Consider the following 23,683-nt stretch of genomic DNA (forward strand, 5'->3'; position numbering starts at 1 on the left):
GGTTAGTCCTCACCTTGGTGCTGTCCTGCCCTGCTCCTCCTCCCAGGCTCTTAGCCTGCCTGGTCCCGGGCAGGGCTTGCCTGCCCTCAACAGACCCTGAAACCTCTCCGTGTCCCTCCTAGCCTGCATTTGCCCTGGCCATCCCCCTTCTGAAGGACTCAAACACCCCTGGCTACAGCACTATGGTGCGGGAGAAATCGAGTGGTGATATCTGAACACCCTCCTCCCCCTGCTCCCAGCACTTTCCTCTTCGAGTTTGCTCAGCTGCACAAATATTTCAGTGCAAATCCCCATTTCAGAGATTCAAACCCAAAGTACAACCAGACCGTAGTGCTTTTTTTTTTTTTTTTCATCACCGCATCCTAACATGCCACGACCCGTAGGGGGGACGTCCTACACCTCCCTGCCAGGTCCCCCGGGCTAGGAGCGACCGGCTGCTTCCCTGCGGGAAAGCACAAACTTTCTGCGTTTCCCGGATAAACAGAGCAGGAGGGGATCTGGGAAGAGGCAGTTGGCGCTACTTGTTCGCAGAGGGCTGGGAGCAGGTGGTGGGCGGCTGTTTCGTGTCCATCGCAGCTTAGTAAAATGTGTCAGCATAGCATTCAGCAGCTTTGCAGCTCAGCCCATCCCCTTGATATAACTAATTCTCTGGCTGAGCAAAGAGTTTTCACAGCTAAACACCTTCTTTGTTTTGCTTAATTTTTTTTTTTTCACAAAAGTTGCATTTTAAATTATTTTTTTTTTAATTTCTTCATATTGGGGGGTTGTTTGAGCAGGGCTGGGGCTGCTGGCATGAGACTGAAAGCAGTGGGAAGCTGGGGCCCTGGTCACCCCACCCTTTGCTAATGTACCCCAGTGCCGCCAGAGTGCTGATGCTTTTGGGGCTGGGCAGGACGGAGGTGCCAGCAGCCAGAGCTCAGGGTGCTGAGCGACGTTCCCGAGAAGACGCTACACGAGACGGCGTCTTGCTGCGCTTGCAGTTCCGAAATGAGCTTTAAGCCTCTGCAAAAGCCACATGTCGGTAACGGAAATTAAAGGCCCCTTGATTCTGACATGATAGAACGATTAAAGCCACATTTCTTGGCCTGGGTACCTAACTCGAAATGCAGATATAAGGCTTAGATCCCCAAGGGGATTCAGATTTCTAATCCCAATTTATGCAGCTAAATTCCTATTGATTTCCCCTAGGTAGGGCCCTAAATACCTTTGCGGGCTGAGATCCAACATGGAGGTGTCATGGCTTAGAAGGGGAGACCCAGCCTTGACAGTTTGGCCTCAGCATTTCAGGGGGTTGAAGGGTGCTTGCCCGCTTTCTCTCTGCGCTCCTGGGGGTCACGCTTCTTGCTGGGGCTCTGCAGGTGGGGGCCTGGGTGTCCCCATCTCCTGTTTGCACTGGGTGGGATGTGCAACCAGACTGAGCTGCAAAGTGAAGGTGCAGGTCCAAATGGCAAATCCTAAATCTGTAAGCCCATCACCGGAGAGAGCGGGACTGAGAAAATGGGAGTGGGGGTCTGCTTGGGGTCTCGGATATCCCCAGAGCTGACCAGTTCAGATCAATAGGGCTGGTTTTGCTCTAATGCAAGGAGACCATGGTGATGAACAGCTTTCACCTCCTTTCCTTTTTCTCTTCTTCCCCAGCATTACTGGTCAGAAGTCCTCCATCGAGTGCTGCTGGTGGGCTGCAGCATCCCTTCATGGAGCTGGTGCACGAGCTGCCCCTTGCGATGGGGCTGTGGGACTGAGCAGCAGTGATTGTGGGGGAACATGGCAGCATGCAGGTCCCCACAGGCTCTGGGCAAATCTGTGCTTGGAAATGCCAGCTCTTGTGCAGAACAGCTAAACCTCTCCTCTGCAGGCATCTCCAAACCTGTGCTCCAGCACTCGCATTGCTGCTCCATCTGGCTTTCTAACAGCTCCTGAAATTGCAGGGAGGGCTCTGCCCCCACTTAAGGGATGTGGCTTTTGGCTCGGTGCTGCAAAACCAGCATGAGTACCCATGGGGAGGAAGGTGAATGTCTTGCTGCTGCATTTTTGTGAGCTTAGTATTGCAACGATGCTGAAGATGGACCCAAGCAAACCCTCTCTTCACCGGGAGTTGGGGAATCCAGCTCTTGGCTGCAGTCCATGCCCAGACCTCACAGTTGAGCCAACAGTGCTTTCAAGCCCTGATGTGGGTGCTGTCTGCATCAAGATGTTCCCTGAGCCCATCCAACAACCACAGAACTATTCCAGGTGTTCCGAATCTGCTACAGCCTGTGGGATGTACAGGACAATGTGTACAACAGCCTACAACTCCATGGGTCTGCAGAGCTTCATGCTGCCCCATCCCCACAGGACTGAGCACTCCTCCAAACTGTTCAGGCTGTGGAAATAAGTCTCCAGCCCCTTTACAGGCAGCCACCCAGCATCTTCAGCTTGTGGCTGGGAGCATGGAGGAAAAGCACATGGAGCGGAAGGGGTGTGCATGGGGGGAGGCAGCCTTTGGGGAGGGCAGGGGCAGAAACAATGGGTGTCTGCTCTGTGGTTGAGCATGGGCTTGGCTGGGTGCTTGATGTGCCCAAACTTGGCATGAAAACAGTTCTGTAAGCCATCTTGGAACATCCTAAAGGCAATTGGAAGCCATGCTCCCAGGTAACATGGGATAATATGCAATTTACCACTGCCTAGCACCAGGACAGGAGATGATGACCCCATGCCAGGGTTGGCCCGCAGCAGTTATGGCAGAGATACCTTTGGCTCTTGGACTTCCAGACACTTCCCCAGATGACCATGAAATCCTGTTTTGCTTCCAACAGCACTGAAGCTGCCCCTTGCTTCCATCCCGAAGAATTATTTTAACATGTCCTCCATTGGTCTCAGTGACTGACTGTTAGAGTCATTTTGGAGAGTGCCAGCTCTGCTGGCCAAACATGCTTGCTCCAAGCTTCTAGCTCCTGGCCTTTGCTGACTGTGTGTCCTGAGGAAGGGGATGCTCTGGAGTAGCCCTCTCCTTGCACAGGGAGCGTGGATGGGCTGTGGGATGAGCGGCAGGGGCTGCAAAGTATCTGGCTTGCAGGGTGCACATTGACTGTGAAGGATCAATGCTGTAATTTAATTTGGGCTGGACACCAGTGGGACTCTTGGTCTTGGAGCAGGCCTCTTCAGTATAAAAGCAAACTTAAGGCAGGCAGTCCCTCCCAGGTCATTCACTTTAGCAGTGGGATCGCTTCTCCTGTGCTCTGCTGCACCCTCAGCAAGCCCCCCTTCCCTGGCCTGGCCACTGAACAGAGCAGGGGAGTCTGTTACAGCTAAATTGGCTCTTCTTCCCCACGCCTGGCAATGACCCAGCTATCATGCATGATGCCCTTTGCAAATATAATGTGCAAATTAGTGCTCTTCATTTTGTGGCCAGCTGCAGGACAGCTGGTGCCTCTGGCTGGGTGGCCTTGGCCATCTCTTAAGCGCGGCCGGGAGCTGGTATGAAGAGGCACATAATTTGCAAGCCTTGGACCTGGGGTGAGCTGGGACTGGGCTGCTCAAGTCATGCACGTTATGTGATCTGCAAAATGGTCCCCAGGCTTGAAACAGTCCCTTCCTTAGCATGTGGATGGGGATCCTGAGGGCCTGAGTCTGTTCTCAGAGTCTCTGTGCAAAGTCCTGGTACAAAGCAAGCCTCTGGCATGGGGTTGCATTTAACCATGTGGCTGTGTGACTTTGTTGTCTGTCCTCGGTCACCTCCTAAGCTGTTGGCCTCAGAGCAGCAGTCCCCACAGCGTGCCCCGGGAAAAGGAGCTGGTGGGGATTTGTTCCATAAGCTGAAGCCCAGCCCCAGAGAGGGTCTGTGGCCAGTCTGTGCTATGTGTAAAGGCAGAGGCACCTGCTCAGGCAGTGGACCCTCTTCTGGTCTCCAAAGCGGGCTCAGGAACACTTTGCACCAGCACATGTGTGTGTGGGGTGCTGAGGCCAGCCCTGCCTGCGAGGAGCACAGCTGCTGTGGCAGCCAGCTGCACCAGCCCTGTCTGGGCAGGGAAAGTGTGGTGGTGTTTCCACTTTTTTTGGTGATTTGTAGACCCTACCATTTCCCTGGGACCCTATTGAAACCCCCGGCACTAGAAACATAAAGTCTTTCTTGCAGGACAGCGCCGGGGCTCCCTGGGACCACCTGGCAGGAGTCTCCTGACCCCCCCCTGCAGCCCTGCCTGCCCCCCAAGTTGCACGCCACGGCCTGGGCCACCGGCAGCTCTCCGGCTGCAGAGGATCCTCACGAGACCGTGTGTTTCAGAGACATCCTCAGGCAGCGACCAGGCTGCTCTGTGCCTGAACTGGGGACTTGTTGCGTGGTGCTGAGGGAAAAGATGGCTAAAGCCGGGCTGTGCGCCGGGCCAGGCAGCCCCCTGCGAAGGGAGAGCCAGGTCTGCGGACCCGCAGGCATCTCCAGGGAGGATAACTGCCGTTAACCTCTCCCTTGGAACAAGAAGGTGCAAATGAGTCCACAGTAGCCTCCTTTCTTCTGGCTGAACAAGATTGATTGAAAAACAAATTGGCGCAAATAAAGCATGTAATTAGATTAAAGCCCCTCGCCTGGAGCGGGTGGCGGGCACTTCGCAGGAGCCTGCAGCCCCTTTCCCACCTCCACAGCATCCAGCATGGCTGGGGGGGGTGGTTTGGCTGGCACCGACACCTCCGGTGGGACCACCAGCACCCTGCAGGATGCGGCCGGGGCTGCCCACCACCTCTGGGGAGCAGCCCTTGCCAGGGCCGGTCATGGTCGGCCACCTCGTTTGAAGCTGTGGCCTGATGCAGCACACCGGCAGCTGGGTCTGGGCATGGTTCGGATGCTGCCAGGGCACATGCGTAGCCCTGCCTGTTTGGTCTGGCCCTGGGACCCTGGCTGCTGCTTTCAGAGGGGGAAACCACCCCCAGACACCATCTGAGCCCTGCTGTGGGTCAGAGTGAGTTTGCTCCCTGCTTCTTTAGCTGTCTGCTGCCAGTTTTGGGATGGGACGGAATGATCCTGAGCAATTTTTGGCGTTTTGGGCCATGGGTGCCCATAGCAGCTGTGGCCTCATCAGCATCCCAATTTTTTCCCAGATATAAAGGGAGCGAGTAGACGCACCGGGGAGAGCCCAGCTGTGCCAGACACTAACGCACTGGAAAACACCACACAAACACAGGAGCTTCGTGGCTCATCCAGCCCTGCCTCTGCACCCACCTCGCCCCTCTCCTGGGAGCAGCCAGCAGCACATTTCCTACCACCTCCCTGCAGGAGCAAACCCAGTGCTGAACCCCAGGATACATGGGGGACGTGGGGTGCCGGCCCTGACAGTGCTTCATCCCCACCCGGCACTTCCCCGCTGCAAACGTGTCCCCAGCCGCTGACCGCTGATGAACTCCAGGGCTGCCGCTCCCAGTGCCCCCAGGGACGCAGCCCTGCCGAGAGCCGCAGTCGACATGATTAAATACATTAATAGGAAACCATCTGTCTTCGGGAGTGTTGGCCACCCTATAAATTCCCAGCCTGACAGCAGCTCCCTGGCTGAGTGGGTGCTGTGCGGGACGCGAGGGCAGGACATAACCAGAACCAGGGCAAATCAGACTTTCTGCTCTGGGGAAAACATGGCAACAGAGAGCTGGCGCTGGGGACAAGTGCTTTGTTTCACCAAGGGGAATCAGCATCTGGAAATGTCCCAGAATGGGGAGAGAATCAGTTCATTTTACTTCAGAATTTTTTTTTTTTTTTTTTTTTTTTTTAGATGGATGCCCAGTGATGCTGGGCTTGCAAGTCCTTGCTCTGAAGCTCGTGGCTTGGCTATGGTGCCCAGGACTTGTGGGCATCCAGGTCCCCTGAATGTCAGAAGGATGGTCCCTGAGGTGGCAGTGTCCCAGAGCTGGGGATGTGGGGATGGAGGGATGCAGGGATGGAGGAATGGACGGAGGTGGGGATGGAGGGATGCAGAGTTGCAGAGATGTGGGGATGGAGGAATGGAGGGATTTGTGGGTGGAGGGATGCAGGGATGAAGGAATGTGGGGACGCAGAAAGCCCCGCAATGGGATTATAAGAGCATGATGGAGCTCTGCGTGAAGCTTTTCTGCATTTCAGCAGAAGTTTTGTGGTGGTTTGTTTTGTGGGGGTTTTTTCACAGACTTTCTGAAATATTTTGAAGTGACCAGAAGTTTCCTCACTGGAAGCCCCTCACCCCTATTGTGCTCACAGCCATTCACTGCAGCTCACCATGAGAAACCTCTTTTCAGGAGGGAGCTGGATGCTGCGGCCGATCAATCAGTCAATCAATCAAGCAGTCAATCCATCACCTTGCTTACAGCCTGAGACAAGTGAGAGAATACCCATGCAGGGCTGAATTAATTACTCGTTTGGATGGGTACAAAGCTGGAGACCCCCACACTGAGCCCAGATTTACACCAGGGTGACTGAAATGAGGATTTCACCTCCTGATTGTACTGCAGGCAGCTGTGCAGACCTTTATTCCTAGCCTGTGGGATGCTCCCGGCTCTCTGCAGAACTCCTGCTCACTGTTAGTGCTTTCTTGGAGCGAAGAGCTGTGATTTTTTTTCTCTACCAGTGCAAAGTCCTACCCTGGCCATACCCCATCCCCAGATCTGGGAGCATCCTCACCCAGACTCAGCGGGTATGGGCTGTGCCTGCAGCCTGGCAGCTCCTCCCCAGCCCGGCCGGCAGCCGGGAACCCTTTGGGCAGGAGGCAGCGGTGCTGAGCCCTGCACCCAGCTCCGGCTGGTCCTTTGTGCTGCTGATCCCTCCAGATGTATGAGCATTAACATGAGTGCACACACTCATAAAACCCCTCCTTTTCATTGGATATCAGTGCCCAGTGATAACGAAGACATGTTGCTACTTCAAATCCGAAGAAAACTAAGGCTAGCCAGTACACTGCTTCCAATTCTGCAGAGTTAAGACTTTGTGATTTCCTTTGTTGGTCTGGAGACAAAACCTCCTCAGGCTTTTCCTTCTCAATACATGTCAACACAATGTCTTTTGATAGTCCCTTTCGCGTTAAATTTACAAAGTGCTACGTAAGTTGGTTTTTTTGGTCTCTTTTTTCAATTTGCATCTGATAAAGATATCCCCAGGGATCAGCCTCCCACAGGAGCCTGTGGTCCCTCTGCTCGGTGGAGAGCATCCCTCCTTCCACTGGCCAGGGTGCCTATGGCAGTGCAGCTCCCTGGGGAGCACAGCACCCGGACGGACCAGCAACCCCAGGGGCTGGCAGGAGGCTGGAGGAGGTTGGGTGGCTGTGCTGTGCCCAGCAGCTGAGGCTCGTAGCCAGCCAGCCCAGCCTGAGAAGGGACCTGGACCTGCTGAGGTGACTGTGCTTGGGGCTGCCCATGTGAGATTTGGGAGGGTTGCAATGTTCAACACAGGTTGGCAGCGTTGGTTTGGGGCCACCTCTGAGACAAAACCAAGGCACAGGGGGAGACTCCGACCCAACCGTCACCCCATGGGGGGCCAAGACCATGGGAGGCAGGGAGAGATGGAGTTCAACGGACATCTCCCCGGCCCCTCTGACACAGCCTCTGAGCCTGTGTCGGTGAGATGCCATGGGCAAGTGCCACCATCCAAACACAATGACCGTGGTGCAACCCTGCCCCAAGGAGAGAAGACGTGAACTTCAGCGTGGTGTGGGACTTGCTTCCTCCAGCTCTCCAAGAGCCCACCCAAGAGCTGTGTTCACATGCCAGTGCCCAAGCACAGAGTGATGAGCCAGGTCCTCTCTTGCCGAGCCGCCGGCACCCATTGCATTTGCCCCTGTGGGTACAACACCGGGGAGAGATTTGCCACTGACTTCACCCTGGGATGGAGCTGGTCCAGCGGTTTAGATAAGCATTTGGGAAGGAGTTGGGGAGCAGCAGTTTGGCCTCACGTCCCATCCCGACCGGAGATGCTGCGCAATGCCAGTGGCCCATCCCCACGCTGTCATTTTCCAAGCAAGCCTCGCACCCCACACAGATGTTGTGGAGGCAGCTGGCAGCTCACATGGTGTTGACTCCTTGTTTCCAGCTGCTGCAGCTCATTAAAACAAGCTACGGCACATTTAATCCTTTCCTAATGTCACTTTTCCCTTGAAGCTGTTGCTGCAGTGATGATCACAGTGTTTATGTGACCATGAGCAGGGGGGACAGTGGTCCACAGCCTCTGCTTGGGAATGGAGCTGTTGAGCCAAAAAGACCACGTTCCCATGGGGATGCATGGGTACAAGCTGGCTGGGAGGCTGGAATTAAGGAGGTGGCTGCCCGAGCCATGAAATTCAAGCACAGCCCCCATACTAGCAATGGGAGCAAGTGATTTAACTCATCTTCTAACAGCGCCTGGTGAGGTTTTGCTGGGGTGATGCAAGTGGCAGTGGCAGCAGACCTGAGGGACCCCTTTTCTTCCATGTCCATCTACAAAGATGGCTGTGAACCTGTGGCTGCCCTCTGAAATCTGCATTTTGCCTTTCTGCTGTGGGAGGGATGAGCCCTGTTCCTGCTGCTCACCCCCATGATTGCCCCAGGGGTGATGGCATGTACCTGGGAGCAGGGGACTCTCCGAGGGTGGCCTTGCAACACCTCAATTCACGAGGGACATGGGCAGGCAAAAATTAAAGCGTTTTACCTTCAGACAAAGAAAAACAACCCTTGTTTAGGGCAGGACTACTTGGACTACCAGCAAATGATGCTGAAACAGGAGTACCAACTCATCAGAGAGGCCAATTTCCCCCATTCCTGGCTCTTGGTGGAGGATTCTGGCTAAAATTTGGAAATTTCATCCCAAAGCCTAAGCCTGTAAGTAGTGAAAAGCCAGCTGCAGCCTGAGAAGGATGCGGGGCCTCCAGCTCTGCCATGGGATGGGATGGGAAGGCATCAGAGGGTCCCAAATCTGGGACATGGGTACAGGGTGGTGAGGGGTCCAGAGAGCCCCATGGAGGTTGCAGGGGGAGGTTAGCGTGGGGTATGAGTATGCAGGTACACACATGGTACGCAAGGAATGAGTGGGTGGCATGGGGGCAGTGGCTTGTCCCAAACGCTCCCGACAATGCGTGGCATGCCGGTGGGGGCTTGGCACTGTGGTGGCACGGGGGACTGCCCAGCTGTGCAAGATGGAGAGTTCTTCCCCGAGGAGCAATTGTTTTCAAGTGAATGTTTTTTACTATTTCCTACAAAGTTTCTATTTTCCCGGACTGAAGCCATAACATTTGCGTGTGTTTTTTCTAAGTGAGACACAGAAGCAGGAACAGTCTTGAAAGGCTCAGACAGCTCGTGGGATTTGGGTTTGGGGGGTTTTTTTTTGGGGGGGAGGGGTGTTTGTTTTTCCTTAGGACTATTCCAGATTGTTCCAGATCAGGGACCTGACTGCCCATCTCCCTTCTCCGAGCTGCTTCCGGAAGGTATTAATCATCCTCTCATACCACAGCATGCATCCATCTCTGTGCTGGGTTGCCTCTGCACTCTGGGAAAGCTGCAACCTGCAGCCAAGCTGCTTCTGGTCTGTGCACATCTGAGGGAACCCCAGGGATCACTGTGAACGGGATTTTTTTCCCTTTTCTGCACTTAAATCCAGCCTCTTCCTCACCAGCCAGGAACAAAAGGGCCCAGGCAACACCTTGAGCCCAAATGACTTTTGGAAAGTCCAGATCTGGTTTTGAAACTGCAGAGGCTGAATTCCAGGGGAAAACCATGCAAAGTTGCACCAATCCAATCACCTGGTTTTATTTAAGCCCACTAGCTGAAATCATCCACCTAAGATAATCATTTCCAAGCCAATCTGGATTCGATTCAGATAAGACAATGACTGACTGGGAGGTTTGTAAACCTTTTTCCCCCCACTGTTGGTTTTTTTTTTTTTGCCCTTTCACTTTGGCCCCTTCTGCATCTCTGAATGGGACCAGAAAAGGATGGGGTGGTAGCAAGAGCTTTCCTCACCTGGCCACAAAAATGTGAAGCATCCCCTCCTCATCCTCCAATCTCCTGGCATGGGAGAGTATGAATGCATTTCATCTAAACAATTCACTTTTTTCCCCAAATTGATTCGGAACTCTGAGAGCTAAGCAGAGCCAGGCAGGACCCCCATGCCAAAGTCGACATTGTTCCACCCCTTGTACCAAGGCCAGCTTTGGCCTGTGCTTTTTTGCCATTTACCCCTCGTTGACTCAGAGTGGTGGTGATGCTAACTCAGCTTTTGGGGAGGAAGGCACTTTCTGCCCTGCATAGCTACGAGCAAAGGAAATAAAGCAGCATCTCTCCCAGAACCAGCTGCACCCAAAGTCTCCCACTAGTTTCTTCCTCCATCTCTATAACCCCTTCGATCCCATACTATGGGAGCTCTGGCTCTCAGACACACCAATTTAAGCATTTGTCAAGAAAACACCATGAATTTTGGCAGGATGCTTCAGGGTGGCGGTGGGGGCTGAGCGATGCTGAGACCCAGGGCTGCCTGCTGCTCCCTGCAGAGGGTAAGGGATGAAATATGGAGGGTTCAAGCTCCCTGGACAAAACGGTGCTTAAAAAGTCCAATAAAAATCACAGCGAGAAGAATTATGATTGGACACTGAGCCCATCAGATTGCTCAGCTTGGCTCAGCCTCTGCTGGGCTTTCACGAGGAGGTAGCGCGAGCAGCTCCTGGCAAGATAGATTGGTCCCCAGTCACCCCTCCGGGCAGAGTGCGGGGAGATCCAGCCCTCCAGCGACACGGGGATCCAAGAGACACTGTCGAGTCATTTCTCATGGCTCCCAGGCTGTCAGGATGCCCGACTCACTCCCAGCCCATAGATAATCCTCTCCTAGCCTCCGGCGAGGAGTTCCTTTGCTGAAGGGAGATCTCTAACCCTGCTGAGATGTTCTCAGTTACTGGCTTTATGCAAACTCAGTTAGGCTTGGGCAGATCCCTAAATAACCCTTCTCTCCATGATGAGGATGCAGAGTTACGGGACTCACTCCTTCCCCAACGGGGCTGTTTGCTCCCAGGATCAGTGGGGGCTTGGGACTGGAGGCTGTAGCTTTGCCAGCAGCACCAGGATGAGATGGTCCCTTTGTAGCAAGGCTGGAAAATGTTGCAGACACCTACCCAAAGCCTCGGTCAGAGGTGAGGGGCACGTCCTGACCGACACACCTCCGGTCCCTGCAGCCATCCCTATCGGCACTCACCCAGGGACATGCATGGGTGGCAGAAAGCACCTATCTCTCCCCACTGGCTGCACAGGGACCTGCTCTTCACCAAAGTGTCCACATTTGGTGCCTAAAATAGGCTGTGCACCCCCTTGTCCTGCTCAAGGGTCCTATTGCTGCAGGGTCTATGCTTTTGCCTTGCTCACCCTGGCTCTGCTCGCTGGCTAGCCGAGGGGCCAAGGGGGAACTGGCCCCAGCCCCAGCCCCAGCCCCGACCCCAGCCCACCCGGCACAGTGCCCGGGGCTGCTGTGAGTCACACTGCCACAGCACATCAGCTCAGGGCAGGCGCTGACAGGGCTGTGGCCAATTGAGGTGGCACGTGGAATTTGGGATGGCCGAATGCAGCTGCCCCAGTTGGCATTTGCCCAGGACAGTGCAGGGAGTTCACGGAAAGGACCTGTTTCCCCAGCTGTGTTGCTATCTGCACGGAGCACACAGGTGGGAGATGTGTCACCCCCAAACCAGTCCTCACCCGTGGGGGCAGCAGGACTGGGGCTTTGGCAGCTCTTTCCTTTCAAGCCAGGACGTTGGCTGATGGATGTGGATAAACGCTGCTTCCTCCAAGCCCTCGCCTGCATTCAGCCCCTTTCGTGGTCACGCTCTGGAAAGATGTGAGAGGACATGGGGACTGGCAGGGAAAGACTGTGAAAAATAGAGAATGTCCTCAGAAAGGCCCCTTTGGACTCATGAATAGGAATGTGCCCAGATAAATGAGCTCCTAACAGCAGCAAAAAGACATTGAGAGACCCCTGTGGCCAGTTCAAACTCAGGGACACTGCTCAAGTGTCACTTCTTGCCACCGGCTCCAGGACTGATAGAAGGCTTAGCAGGGCAAGCTGCATGCAAAACTGACCTGAGGGATGCTTCACACCATGGTGATGGGCAAAGCAGTTATTTACTTGCTCAGAAATGCACCCATGCCCTGCAACCTGATCTTGAGCAGGGGAGGGGATGGCATGAGCCAGGTCTTGCCTTAGGAAAGGGCTGGGGCAGCTGCACTGGGTGGAACGTGCCCTGGCCCCTGGAATTAAGGAGCCCAAGGAAAGTAGACTCCACCAAGCATCCAAGGTTCTGGCTGGGAGGTCCCTGGTGTGAGTGCTGGGGCTGCTTCTGCTCCCTGGGTCAGCGATGGTGTGAGGAGATCCCAGCATGGAGATGCTATAGCTCCACACACAAGGACTTCATCTCAGAAGCCAAGCTCCTTGCAGAAAGGGCTGTGAGAAGACATCTCTGCATCTCCTCAGCTGCCAGACAGAGCCTGTGATAAGCCCCGTGGCATCATGGTGCAAGAGGTCTGCTCTGCCATCCCTGCAGCAGGGTGGGAACAGAGCAGGTTTGAGAGGCTGTGGGGTGAGGAACAGACAGATCCTGGTGTGGAGCACAAAATCTCGGTGTTACTAGGGCAATTTACCAGAACATTTAGTCTGCAAGTCCCTGCTAAATAACAGGAGCCCGTGAGAAATCTGGTATTTCATCTGTTGAGCTTTTTGTAGTTAAACATTGCTTGGGTTTATTATTACCTGACGGAGGGTGAAAGCACCACCCTGCAGAGCTGCAAGGGCTGAGTAGTGCTTGACTCCCCACTCAACACACTCAGTTTGGAAATTGTGATGTCAGTTGGTCCCACTGGATCCTTAAACCGCTAGCTAATATTCTCTATCTGCCTATAAATCTTCCATATATCAGCAGCACAGTCCCTGTGGATGGGGAAAACCTCCCCTCAAGCATCTAAAAGTCTCAGCTAGACCGTGGTCTTCTTTTATAGCAAGGGGTGAAACAAGGAGTTGCAGACATAAATTTCCCTCTCACAGAATGAGATGGGGAAAAGGAAGCCTGCTCTGCTCCATGCATCCAGCACGTTTAGCTGGCATTGCTGGGATGCACCTACAACATTGCACCAAAGTGCGGTGTTGAGATAAATGAAAGAGTTGCAGAGGCTGCAGGAGCTGCCAGCTCTCACGAAGCTCATGGGAAGACTCGGGGTGTGCCTGCCAGTCCCAGGGGCTTGGCCAAGGCGGGGGACATCTCCACACTGAGTCCTCTTGCAGCCAGGACAAGATGGAAGGTTTAATGGGAGCTTTGAGGAGGAGCTCTCTGTGGCTGAAAGAAGATGGTGGGATGCACTATGGCATGTAATTAAGCTCCTGAGGAGTTGGGGAAGAATATTTCTCCTGATGGAAGCGGGTAACAGAGGCTGGTATTGGAAGCAAACAGTGCTGTAAGAAAGAGAAGACTTGCTCCTGCTTGGCTTCAGGTTAAGTGGGATGGTCTGTGTACCCAATAGTCCTATACTTCATTGTGATGGACTCACCAAACCGCACATCTCACGTCAGCACCCAGTTTATAGGGCAAAGCAGCAAGAGCAAAAGGGCTGATCACCAGCACCTGAGCTGGAAGTGTGCTGGCTGGGCCATGTTTTTGGTGTGTCTTCATGCTCCTTTCAGCCCTTCAGGTCAGTGGAGACGCTTTAAGCAGCACATGTGAAGCAATAGGCACAAACCCAAGGCTCCGAGATATTTCTTGCTCACACCAGCCTAAGAGAAGACACTGAAACACGGAGTTGCTGCTACTGTGTTTACAGGTGGTAGAACTTGTCCTTTAAATCAGTCGTACAGAAAACCCTGAGCTTTACCTTCCTGTGATGCTGGGGACTGAAGACCTTGTTGTCCCTTTGCTCCCCGGGTTTCCCATCCCTGGAAGAACTCCTGAGCATACAGCAACATGCATAGCCTGCATGAAAAGCCCTGCCACGGGATGAGCCTTGGCTCAAAGTTCAATTCAAGGTGACATCCTTCACTTTTAGTACAAAATCCTTAATTTATGAGTCCTCCTACACTGGTGAGACAAAAGCAAACAGCCTTTACACCTTGTGTCCTTCACAGCCGCGGCGCTGTTCAAATACCCCAGGAACTGGCAGGCAGCAGGGTGGGATAAGTCACGCTTTCCCAGGGCTCTCTGGCTCCTGCTGTCATCCCCTGCTCAGACCCATCCGACCCGAGGGAGCTGGGGACAGGAAAGTCTCCCAGTGGCATGGTGGGGGCAGGTGTCAGCCCCTCTAGGGTGTAAATCAGGAGGGGAGGTTGGTGGGGTGTTGGTGCAGGTGCGGTGGTGGAGATGGGGCATACAAAGAGACGTGTTGAGCCCCGGGTCAGCATTGCATGGGTTGTATTTGGCACAAGGACAAGGGGAGGGGAAACAGGAGGATACACACACCGTGACATGCCAAAGCTTTCTCAGGATGATCCTCTGTCTTGCAGCTTGCATAAATACGGTGATCCAAGTCCATTGCTCCAAGCTAAGATGCTTCCCCTGCTCTTACAGTCACTGGCCTTGAGACACCTCTGAGCACAACTGGCCCCAGCAATGCCACTAACCACAGCCGTGTCCCACCCTGAGGACCCACAAAACTGGACAGGAGACACATTGCTATAACATACACAGGTCACATCAACTCCTAAGATCGCTTAGCACAAGAAACACACAGATCTAGGCAAATAAAGGAAATGGTCATATGCAGCAGTAAACAACACTTAGATTTTTGTTCTCTTTTGGTGGATTTTTGGTCCTCTAATCCTTCTCCACCAGAAAAATGTGACAGAACTGTTCTCTGAGCCTCTTGAGAAGGTAACCACTAATCTTTAATAATCAACCAGTGGTAGTCTTGAGTCCTTACCTCTTTTTCAACAAGCATTGCTTCCACATTGGGTAACCTCTGTGTGCTTATAGATTTAGCACCTCTGGCAAAATCTTTCTGCATCTTCTCTACACTCCCACATGCACCTAGAAACACCCATCTCTCGGGATGCAGCACACTTGTTTCAAACACTCGGACATTTGGGGCATAAAAGGAAACCACTTGTCCCAGTACAAAAACCAGAATTTATGTATTAATTTAATGCAATTTCATCTCAGGCAGACGATTGCTCAAAAGCCATTTACCAACAAGATGCTTTAAAAGAAGAGACAACGTACCTGCAGGCTCCTCCGTGCTGCTGGCGGCGGTGGTAGGGGGAGCGGCAGGGATCTCTGTGCAGGACGGCGAGAAGCAGACAGGAAAGGTGAGGAGATAAAAGAAGGAGGTATTACTCCAAATCCCAAAGAGCCTGGTCCCTGCACACACTGTATTTTCTGTTCCCAACCATGTCTACCAGCAATGGGTGTTTCCCAACTATGTCCTCCAGCGAGGAGCCTCGCAAGAGCCCCAGAAACCAGCACACCAGGACCATACCCACTGGGGAACTGGACCTCCCAAGAGGGTGTGGGAAAGGGTTTTTTAAACAAAAAATTTTGGCTTGCGGCTAAAAATAAAAGATACAGCCAGCCACATAATTGATAGGGTGCCACAGCCAGCAATTGCTATGCTGCCCAGACACAACCTGCTGCAATTGCTAGGTCCCAGTTTGGAACCCAGGGTGAAGGGTGCTCTTGCAGGGGCTCGGAGAGTGCATAAGCCAGGCAGGGTGGTGTGGCTGCCTGCTGCGAGGTGCCCAGCCCCAGCAGGCAATGGGAGCATTGCTGCCTCTCCCTGTCCCTGGGCTGTTCCTTCCAGCTGCTGGTTCACTCCATGTCTGAGGCAGTGCTGCCACTCCTCTTATGTGAGATAAGATGCAGGTAAAGCATTGCATCTATCTGCTGGAATTCAAGTGTTATCTCACACATTTAAAGGAAACACAAACATAGCTGGTGCCAATCCAACGGTCCCTGGTTTTGATTTGGGGCTGGCTTTGCATAGCTGAAACCACATTATGTTCTGGATCTTCATGGCCCAAATCTGACTGTGTTTGTTGATGTTAAAAAGGATGGACTGCAGATGGAGCGCATTATATGGTCCCAACTTTGGCAAGATGATCTCTTTTCCCCAGTGCACATATGCAGACCTCATTACTGACATCTTTTGTGCATTTAGGGCACAGTGCTGCAATTTCTGTGCATCCCCGGGAATCCTGGTGGGGGAACACCCTACCAGTCCATTTTGAAAGTGGAATTTAGGCATGAGCTAGGGGTCAGCATCTGCCTCCTACTTTTGCTCTCGGGAACCTGCCTGGCCACAGAGGTGGGTTTGCTGAGGTCTGTCTGCATTGCAGTGACAGCAGCTTATAGGGGTGCCGCCCAATTAGATGACTTTTTGAATCGTTCACCCTTATGCAATTAAACATAGGCACAAGTCCATGTGAAACACATGGTGCATAGTCAGGCGGTACATGAACAGCCAGCACAGCCATCCCAAAGCTGGCAGCTGGATGGGTGCTTGTGCCTGCTGGCGTGGGCTGTGGTGCAGACAGACCCCGCTGGTGTCTTGTTCATTCCCCACAAGGTGATTTTTGCATGACTTTAAGTCTTTGGGACAAGGAAAATATAAGCAGTAGTAAATCAGAGAGTAACTGTGCTCTTGCAGACAAGGTGGACAGCCCCTGGCTAGCTGCAGTGTTCCTGTGCCCTCCCAGTGCCAGATGGGAGAGCAGTGTGGGCAGGGATGGAGAGCAAGTGCCCTCCACTACACGTGTATAAAGTATGTGTGAACTACTTCCACACACACTGACATTTTTCAAGGATGAAAATGTGCTGGTTTGGGTTTTTCTAAGATAAGAGAATTGCGAGTTGCTCATATCCTCAATTTAATTACTTTAGCATCATATGTGCAGATCAAACTCCCCCAAACCGCACAGCGGCTTGATAGCCAGGCCAGAGTGTTGCTTGAAACACATGTGAACAAAAGTTTTGGCCCCTTGGAAAGGATGTTTTGCAGTGACACAGAACTAAGGGGCTCTCACGGGTGCCAGAATGGTGGCCGGGTTGCAGGGCCAGGGCAAGGCAGCCCTGCCAGGCTCACGCCAGCAGGCAGCCTTGAGCACACCAGTTCGGCAGCTGGCATGAGCACAGCCCGGCTCCCAACGCCTAGTTGGATCGTGTTGAAATTCTGTGTCTGTCTTTATTTAGTGCAATGAATCCCAAGGGAAGTGATGCAAGGAACAATTTACTCTCTGATTTACCATGGCCCTGGGGAATGATTAATGATAAACCTTTGCGCATACTTGCTGCAAAGCATACTGGAGCCATGACTGTAATGTCTTGGGGAAACAAGCATCTGGTCTGAGCTCTTGCCGTCCCATTGCGACACGGGGAAGAATGAATCTCAAGTGACCAAAAACCACCCTGGAATGTATGTTTTCTTCAGCAGGAGAAGGTGGAGAAAGGGTATCTGCCCCATAATTTGTCAATGGCCGTCCTGAGAGGCAGATGCTGCGAGGGGACAGTGCGGGAGCAGACTGTGGATTCCCAACAAAGACTTGATTCTTTCAACCCTCACTTTTCTTTTCCCATTGGGCTTTTTTTCACCTTTTAGCAGCAGGGAGTCAACCTCAAGGGGAGCAGCCCCTGCTGCCCAGCCCATCCCAGGCACTGTAATTTTGATGCTTCGTTTCATTAGGGCAGGTGGAGATGCCTCGCGCAAGGTGCATGAGCTACTGAATGATCCAACAGCAGCAAAACCAACAGGCAGCAGAGAGGAGCACTGGACTAAAGCACACCTTGTCCGGGCAGCGAGCGCTCGACAGGGACCGAGTGGGGATGTGGATGTTTGCAGAGCAAATGCTGCAACGGAGAGACTTTGGGAGCTGTACCTGGTGCTTGCTGCTGTTGTTTTTGGAGCAGAGGATGAGAGCAGCCTTGGGAAGGCACACTAAAAAGCAAACTCAAGGAAGCAAACGGTAAAACAGCCCATGTTTCTGGGTGGGTTGTGTGAGTGTAAGATCCCCTTTAGCAATCCAGGTGCTATCGGCTGTGTTAATGTGATGGCAACTCCATCAAACCAGCAGGTCCTCTGATTTGAGCTCTGTGCCAGTGCAGCACAGCCTGATTTTGGAGAGAAAAACCAGTCTGTAGCCATCTGCCCTAGCATCCAGACCTGATGTGGTACCCCAAAACAAATGTGCTCTCAGGGCACCTTTGCCCTGTGAAGCAGTATCAAATTACCAGCAAATTAGGCTGTAGATGCACTCACAAAACCCACCCAACAAGACAGACAAGCTAGTTGGAAGTTAGGGGTGAATTTTGGACTGTATGCCCTACTGTGGGCAGTGTGGCTGGCAGGGGTACCTGAGCACTGCCCTTTGGCATATATGAGGAGGGGTTAGTAGCCGCCCAGCCTGGGCAGTGGCTCCTGTGCGTTTACAAAGGTTAATATCTCTAATCTACAGACATCGAAAGAGCGATCCACCTACTTATGCAGGGGGCAATGGGAGACCGGCTTTGCTGGTAGCCTTTGGCGCATCGATTGCACGTGATGCCGGTGACACCGTCTTTACAGGGACATTGGCCCGTGGTTTGGTTACAGGTTTGGCCGGCGGCGCCCACGGGATGGCAATCGCACTCTGTGGGGGGAACACACAACAAGAGGGTCAGGGGAGAGGAGAGCGGGCGCAGGTGGCGTTGCGGCGTTGGCGGGGAGCGGGGTGAGCGCCGCGGCTCTGCCGGCAGCTCTCGTGGCACGGCTCCACCGTCTCCGCAGCTGGCGCTGGACCTCCGGCCAACAACCCGTCCAGCCAGCGACCACACTGACCTGAAACAGAGGTGGCATTTGGCAGAGAGGGTGCACGTGGCCGTCGCTTGGGCGCAGAGGGGATAGCACCAGAGAAGGGGTGGCCCGGCCATGGCTGGTCCCGCTGCGCAGATGGAACTGCAGCCAGGACATCTTGCCCAGGGCAAGGAGTGCTCTACAGATCCAGGGAGGCAGCGTGGGGTGTCCCCGCTCGAGGATCCCCACCCGTGGACACTGCAACTGCCTCATCCCATGGGTGCTGAGATCAAGAGTTTGCAGGACTTGAAGAGGAGGGGAGCAGGCAAGGCAGTGTTGCTGGAGGACTCCAGGAGCCACAGCACCCACTGCCCCCACCCCAGCCAGCTTCAAACTCCCTTGGGCTCCCCGGAGCAGCGGCAGGGCTGTAAGGAAGAGGTGCAAAATCAAGGAGCATTTCATCACCCCTTCAGCACACCAGATCTCAGGCAGGAAGCAATTGCTTTCAGAGATGTTGGGAATTCATTTCACGTGCGCTACAAAAAAAAAAAAAAACAAACCAAACCAAACCACCCTCCTTTCAGTGCTTTTGCTTGAGCCCTTCCCTGCTGAGCAGCATCCCTGGCAGCTGGCACTGCGGGCGCAGGAAGGAAATGCCCTTGTGGGATGCAGGCAGGCTGGAGGACCTGCTGTTCCTGGCCAGATGGATAGAGGCTTGACTGCAGAGCTGGGCAGATGTGAAGGGTTTGGCAGGGGATGTAAATACTGCACTTGAAATCATTCACCATCTCATTTCCCACAGTGGGACTTACCGGCGCAGCTGTTTGTTAAAAAAAAAAAAAAAGGCCCCCCCAAAAAAAAAAAGCATCAGGGCTTGTTATCATCACTGCCTCAAAAGGATTATGGCCTCGCACATTTGTTAACAGCCCTGATTTCTAAGAGCTGCAAGCGCCGTGCCAGACTGTGGTCTGCCCCTGCTGAGTGGTGGCAGGGAAAGGCAGGAAAGCTTTCCTTTTCTTGTGCAGCATCCTCGGGAAGGAGCCAGCCAAAACCCTCCCTGGGGAGCACTGATCCTGCTCTCCTTCAGCCCCTCAGGGGAGCTGCCTGCCAAAAAGAGCGTTTGGGGGAAAACCTGCCCTGCTGCCCAAAACCTGGAGGGATCTGCTCTGTGGGTCAGGACCAGTGCGAGTGTCTCCATGGGCTCCAGCAGCTGGGCTTGGCTTTCAAACACCCCCAAATCCCTCAAACTGAGCATGTCACTCCTATGAGGGTTTGTGCTGGACCCTACAATGCTTCTTGGTTTGTCTTGCACCTCCCTGGCTCTGGGACACACTAAATCTGCCTCGTTTGGGGACGGCAGATCACATCCCGCATTCGTGTTGGGCGTCCAAGTTTTGGTGCTTGGCTGGAGCTTCCCTCCAACCCACCCCAGCACCATCCTGCTCCTGCTCCCTGCACCAGCAGCCTCCAGTTTGACCTTTACGGGACAGCAGCTCCCAGGCTAGTCCCCTCCCAGCAGGGTTTGTATGGTGCCTGGAGCCCCCTGCCCTGGGATGTCCCCTTGTCCCTGCACGGGGCATCCCGTCCCCATGCAGCCCACCCCAGAACACGAGCAAACTGCCGCCGTCCCTCGGCTCCGCCAGTGCTGGACAGGAAGAGACTGAGCCTTGACAAAACCTGATGATTTTTCACATGGGAGGGAAAAAACCCCAAACAACAAAGCTTTTGCTTCTTTTCTCCTCCTTCCCTAACACTTCTGATTTGGGGTTTTGATTAAATGTCCTACTCTCCCCCCTTCCCTTGAGCTGCCTCTGGGAACCAGCTGCCTGCCCGTAGTGGAAAACTTGCTTTTCTATGAAACCCAGTTTTGATTGGAAAAGTTTTAGCATTAAATCAGTGTGGCTGGTGATACGAGCACAGAGAGCAGGGTGACGTTTAGGTGGGAAAACCTGCACGCTGCAGCCCCAAGGGACGGCTTCAATATTGCTGGGGGAGAGGAAATAAAAATACATTAAGCAAGAGCCTAAAGAAGGAACAGGAGAGAAAAGAGTTAAAGAAAAGCAGAGAGGCAGGAGTTAATACAAAAATAAACAAATCAGGGAAGGGTTACACAAGAAGAGGCAAAGGGCAGGAGGATGGGGAGGAACATGCCTCATGTTTCAGGCGTCCCCTCTGGGGCTGCGAGTGCTGGTTTCAGGCATTGCCTGCAAACCTCCATCCTGTGAGTAATCCTCCCCCATGTGAACGGATTGCACTGATTTCAATGGGACCGCTTGGAAGAGAGAGGGGAAAAAAAAAAAGAGGAAAAAAAAAAGGAAAAAAAGCCTTCGTGATGAGTAAGATTTACAGAATCAGGCTCTTGGAAGAAGGGCTGCAGAGCACAGAGCGCTCTTTTGGACACCACATAAATAAATAGCGATGCCGCTGCTTCTTTCCCTCATGAGGTAATGCCTCAGCACAACTTGTCCAAAGCTGCCGTGGTTATTTTTACAGCCATATCTGTCTGAGGTTGTCTACTCTCTCCCCAAGCCGGGCTCCTGCGAGGGCTCTGCAGCACGGGTGTTAGCTGTGTCCCCAGGGACACGCAGGATGTGCCCAAGGTTACAGAGTAGACAAGTGGCGGAGGAGCTGGGAATCACCAGCCCTCGGTCCAGGACCTCACCAGGAGAAATCCCTGGCTGATAGCTCCCTCTGACACGCTGTGGGGTAAATTCCCTCTGGGTGTAGGGATGTGCTTTCTGCCACTGGTCCCCACCTCTTTGTTGCAGCACAGGACCTCACGTGTCTGGGACGACTGCCTTGGGCAGCAGCACTCCTGCTCCTTGAATGCCTGACCCCATTTTGACTTTTCTGTCTTCCAGAAAACTCTCCGCATCAGCAACAAGTCAACCCTCCTGGCGTGGGGAGGCAGGAGGTGGTCTAAGCAGTGTCTGCAGATGTACATTTGCAGTCCCTGTCCCGGAGGAACTGAACCAGTGCCAGCAATTAGGAGCAATTAAAGGCAATTTGCAGTTCCCTGGCCAGTGCAAACACTTGCAGCCAGCAATTACAGGCTCTTCTCCTTCCCCAGCCATGAAGTAGCTGGGCTGCTGGTGGTTAATGCTGATTTTTCCAGTACAGTTCAAATTCCTTTGGGTTGTAACCCCAAATTGAGGAAAGATTGCACTGGAGTCGCAAAGGGGGTGCGATTGGTGCAAACACCCCTTTGGCATCCTCACTGCCTTTCTGATTCACAAAACACATTTTCATGCCTGGACTTCCCTGGGTGCAAGCATTTGTCCATCCCCTACCGTGATGCAGAATATCAGCAGTCCCCTGCACTGAGCAGAGCAGAGACCATGAGGCACCAGAGCTGAGAAAACCTCACTGATCAGGAAAGGAGGGGGCCTGGGACATCCTTTGAGATAATAAGGGGTATAACAGCTGATTTATCCTCTGTATCCTCATGCCTTGTTTAAAAGGATCACCCCATAAAGGAGGATGCAATGGTGCAGCGAGTGTGATGTGAGAGGAGTAAACAGGAATGATGTTGGTGCAAGAAAAGAGTATGTCTTTAGTCTGTTAGTTCACACAGCATCGGGGGAAGGGAAATAACTGTCATGATATAGTTCTTTCAGAAAGTCTTTAAGAAAAATCTTTGATAACTGTCTGTGGCAGAGATAACCTGGAATTACTAATGAAAAATGAAGTTATTTCCTGCTTAAAAACCTGGCTGTGGAGGAGAAAACAAGGAGCAGGAATACATGGTGAGGTTTTAATGGGGAATGAGGGTAGCAACGGGGCTGCCTCTGCCCACAAAAGCTGATTTTTCTTATATAATAACCATGACCTGGAAAGCAGGGAGGTAACAGCATTTCTAGGTGACCACCTTCAGCTTGGCTAGTCCAGACATGAGGAGACCACGCAGGTCTTCTGCAAGACCGACCCAAACTGGCCGAATGGGTGAGGGGATAGCAGACAAAAACCAGCACGCAGAAGGAGGCATAATTGGAAGGAGAGAACAGGATGGCTCATACACGCTGAAGGGTCCCAATTAACTGCAACCACTCCAGGAAAAGATCTAGGAGTCAATGAAACATCTGGCTGATTGCAACGGAGCTCAGAAGAGCAACAAGATAGTAGGTTGTATTATGAAAGGGGTAGAGAGTAACGCTGAATATAATATCATGACACTATAGAAATCAATAGTATGTCCTCAGCTGGGAAACTGGAGTGAAAGGCACGGAGAGGCACCCATCTGAGGGTGATGGAAAAGATTAGAAATGCCTTGCCAAGAGACGATGGAGGGATGCCAAGTAATGTACAGCGCCGAGAAGGTCAGACAGGTGCTCCTCTTCACTGGTCCTTAAAATACAGGAACAAAGGGACATTCAATGCATTTAAAAGGCAACCTTTTTCAATGATAAAAGGAAATGCTTCTTTGCACTGCACGTAATTAACTCGTAGAACTCATGCTACGAGACACCATGGCAAAGGCCCAATAGGATTAGATAGGCCTATGAATGAGAACATCTGTAGTTACATTAGCTGGGATTAATATATATACGGATATAAGCACTCCAAGCCAGCTACTAACTGCCTGCAGTTAGGAAGAGATTTCCCCCGGGGGCATGCTATTGCAAAACTGTCTGTCATAGAGTTTTATATCTCTGTCTGAAGCTTCCAAGACAAGCCACTATTATATGCACGAATCTGCTGAGGCAGACCATCGTCCGCTTGAGCATAAGCAACGATGCATTTCTGTGCTTCAGCTGAGATTTGGTTGGTTTGGGACTAAAAAATACCTGAAAGCAAATCTTAGGACCATGCATGAAAGGATGCAAAGTGCCCTGGGAAAGTGGCTGAACTTGCTGGGATGTGTCTGGCCCACCAACGGTTGACAAATAGCATGACAAAAATGCAAATATTTTTCCACCCCTGAATTTTGGTCGGAGGTATTCCCAGCTGTTAATCTACCCACACACTTGTGTTCAAAGGTAAACAGAGGGATAAATCTCCAGGCTTAGCTCTC

General features: G+C 52.8%; 1 protein-coding gene across 1 annotated transcript in view; it reads right to left on the reverse strand.

Moving 5' to 3' along the window:
- Positions 1-23,683, reverse strand: part of NTN1 (netrin 1) — a 104,078-nt gene that overhangs the window by 14,381 nt on the left and 66,014 nt on the right. Inside the window, exons 3-4 of the mRNA XM_010579437.1 lie at positions 18,380-18,529; positions 15,132-15,185 (exon numbers count right to left, since the gene is read on the reverse strand). Coding sequence (XP_010577739.1) covers positions 15,132-15,185; positions 18,380-18,529 — 204 coding nt within the window. The remainder of the gene's footprint in view (positions 1-15,131; positions 15,186-18,379; positions 18,530-23,683) is intronic.

Source organism: Haliaeetus leucocephalus, unplaced genomic scaffold (genome assembly GCF_000737465.1).
Source record: "Haliaeetus leucocephalus isolate CR32 unplaced genomic scaffold, Haliaeetus_leucocephalus-4.0 Scaffold657, whole genome shotgun sequence".
Lineage (NCBI taxonomy): Eukaryota > Metazoa > Chordata > Aves > Accipitriformes > Accipitridae > Haliaeetus > Haliaeetus leucocephalus.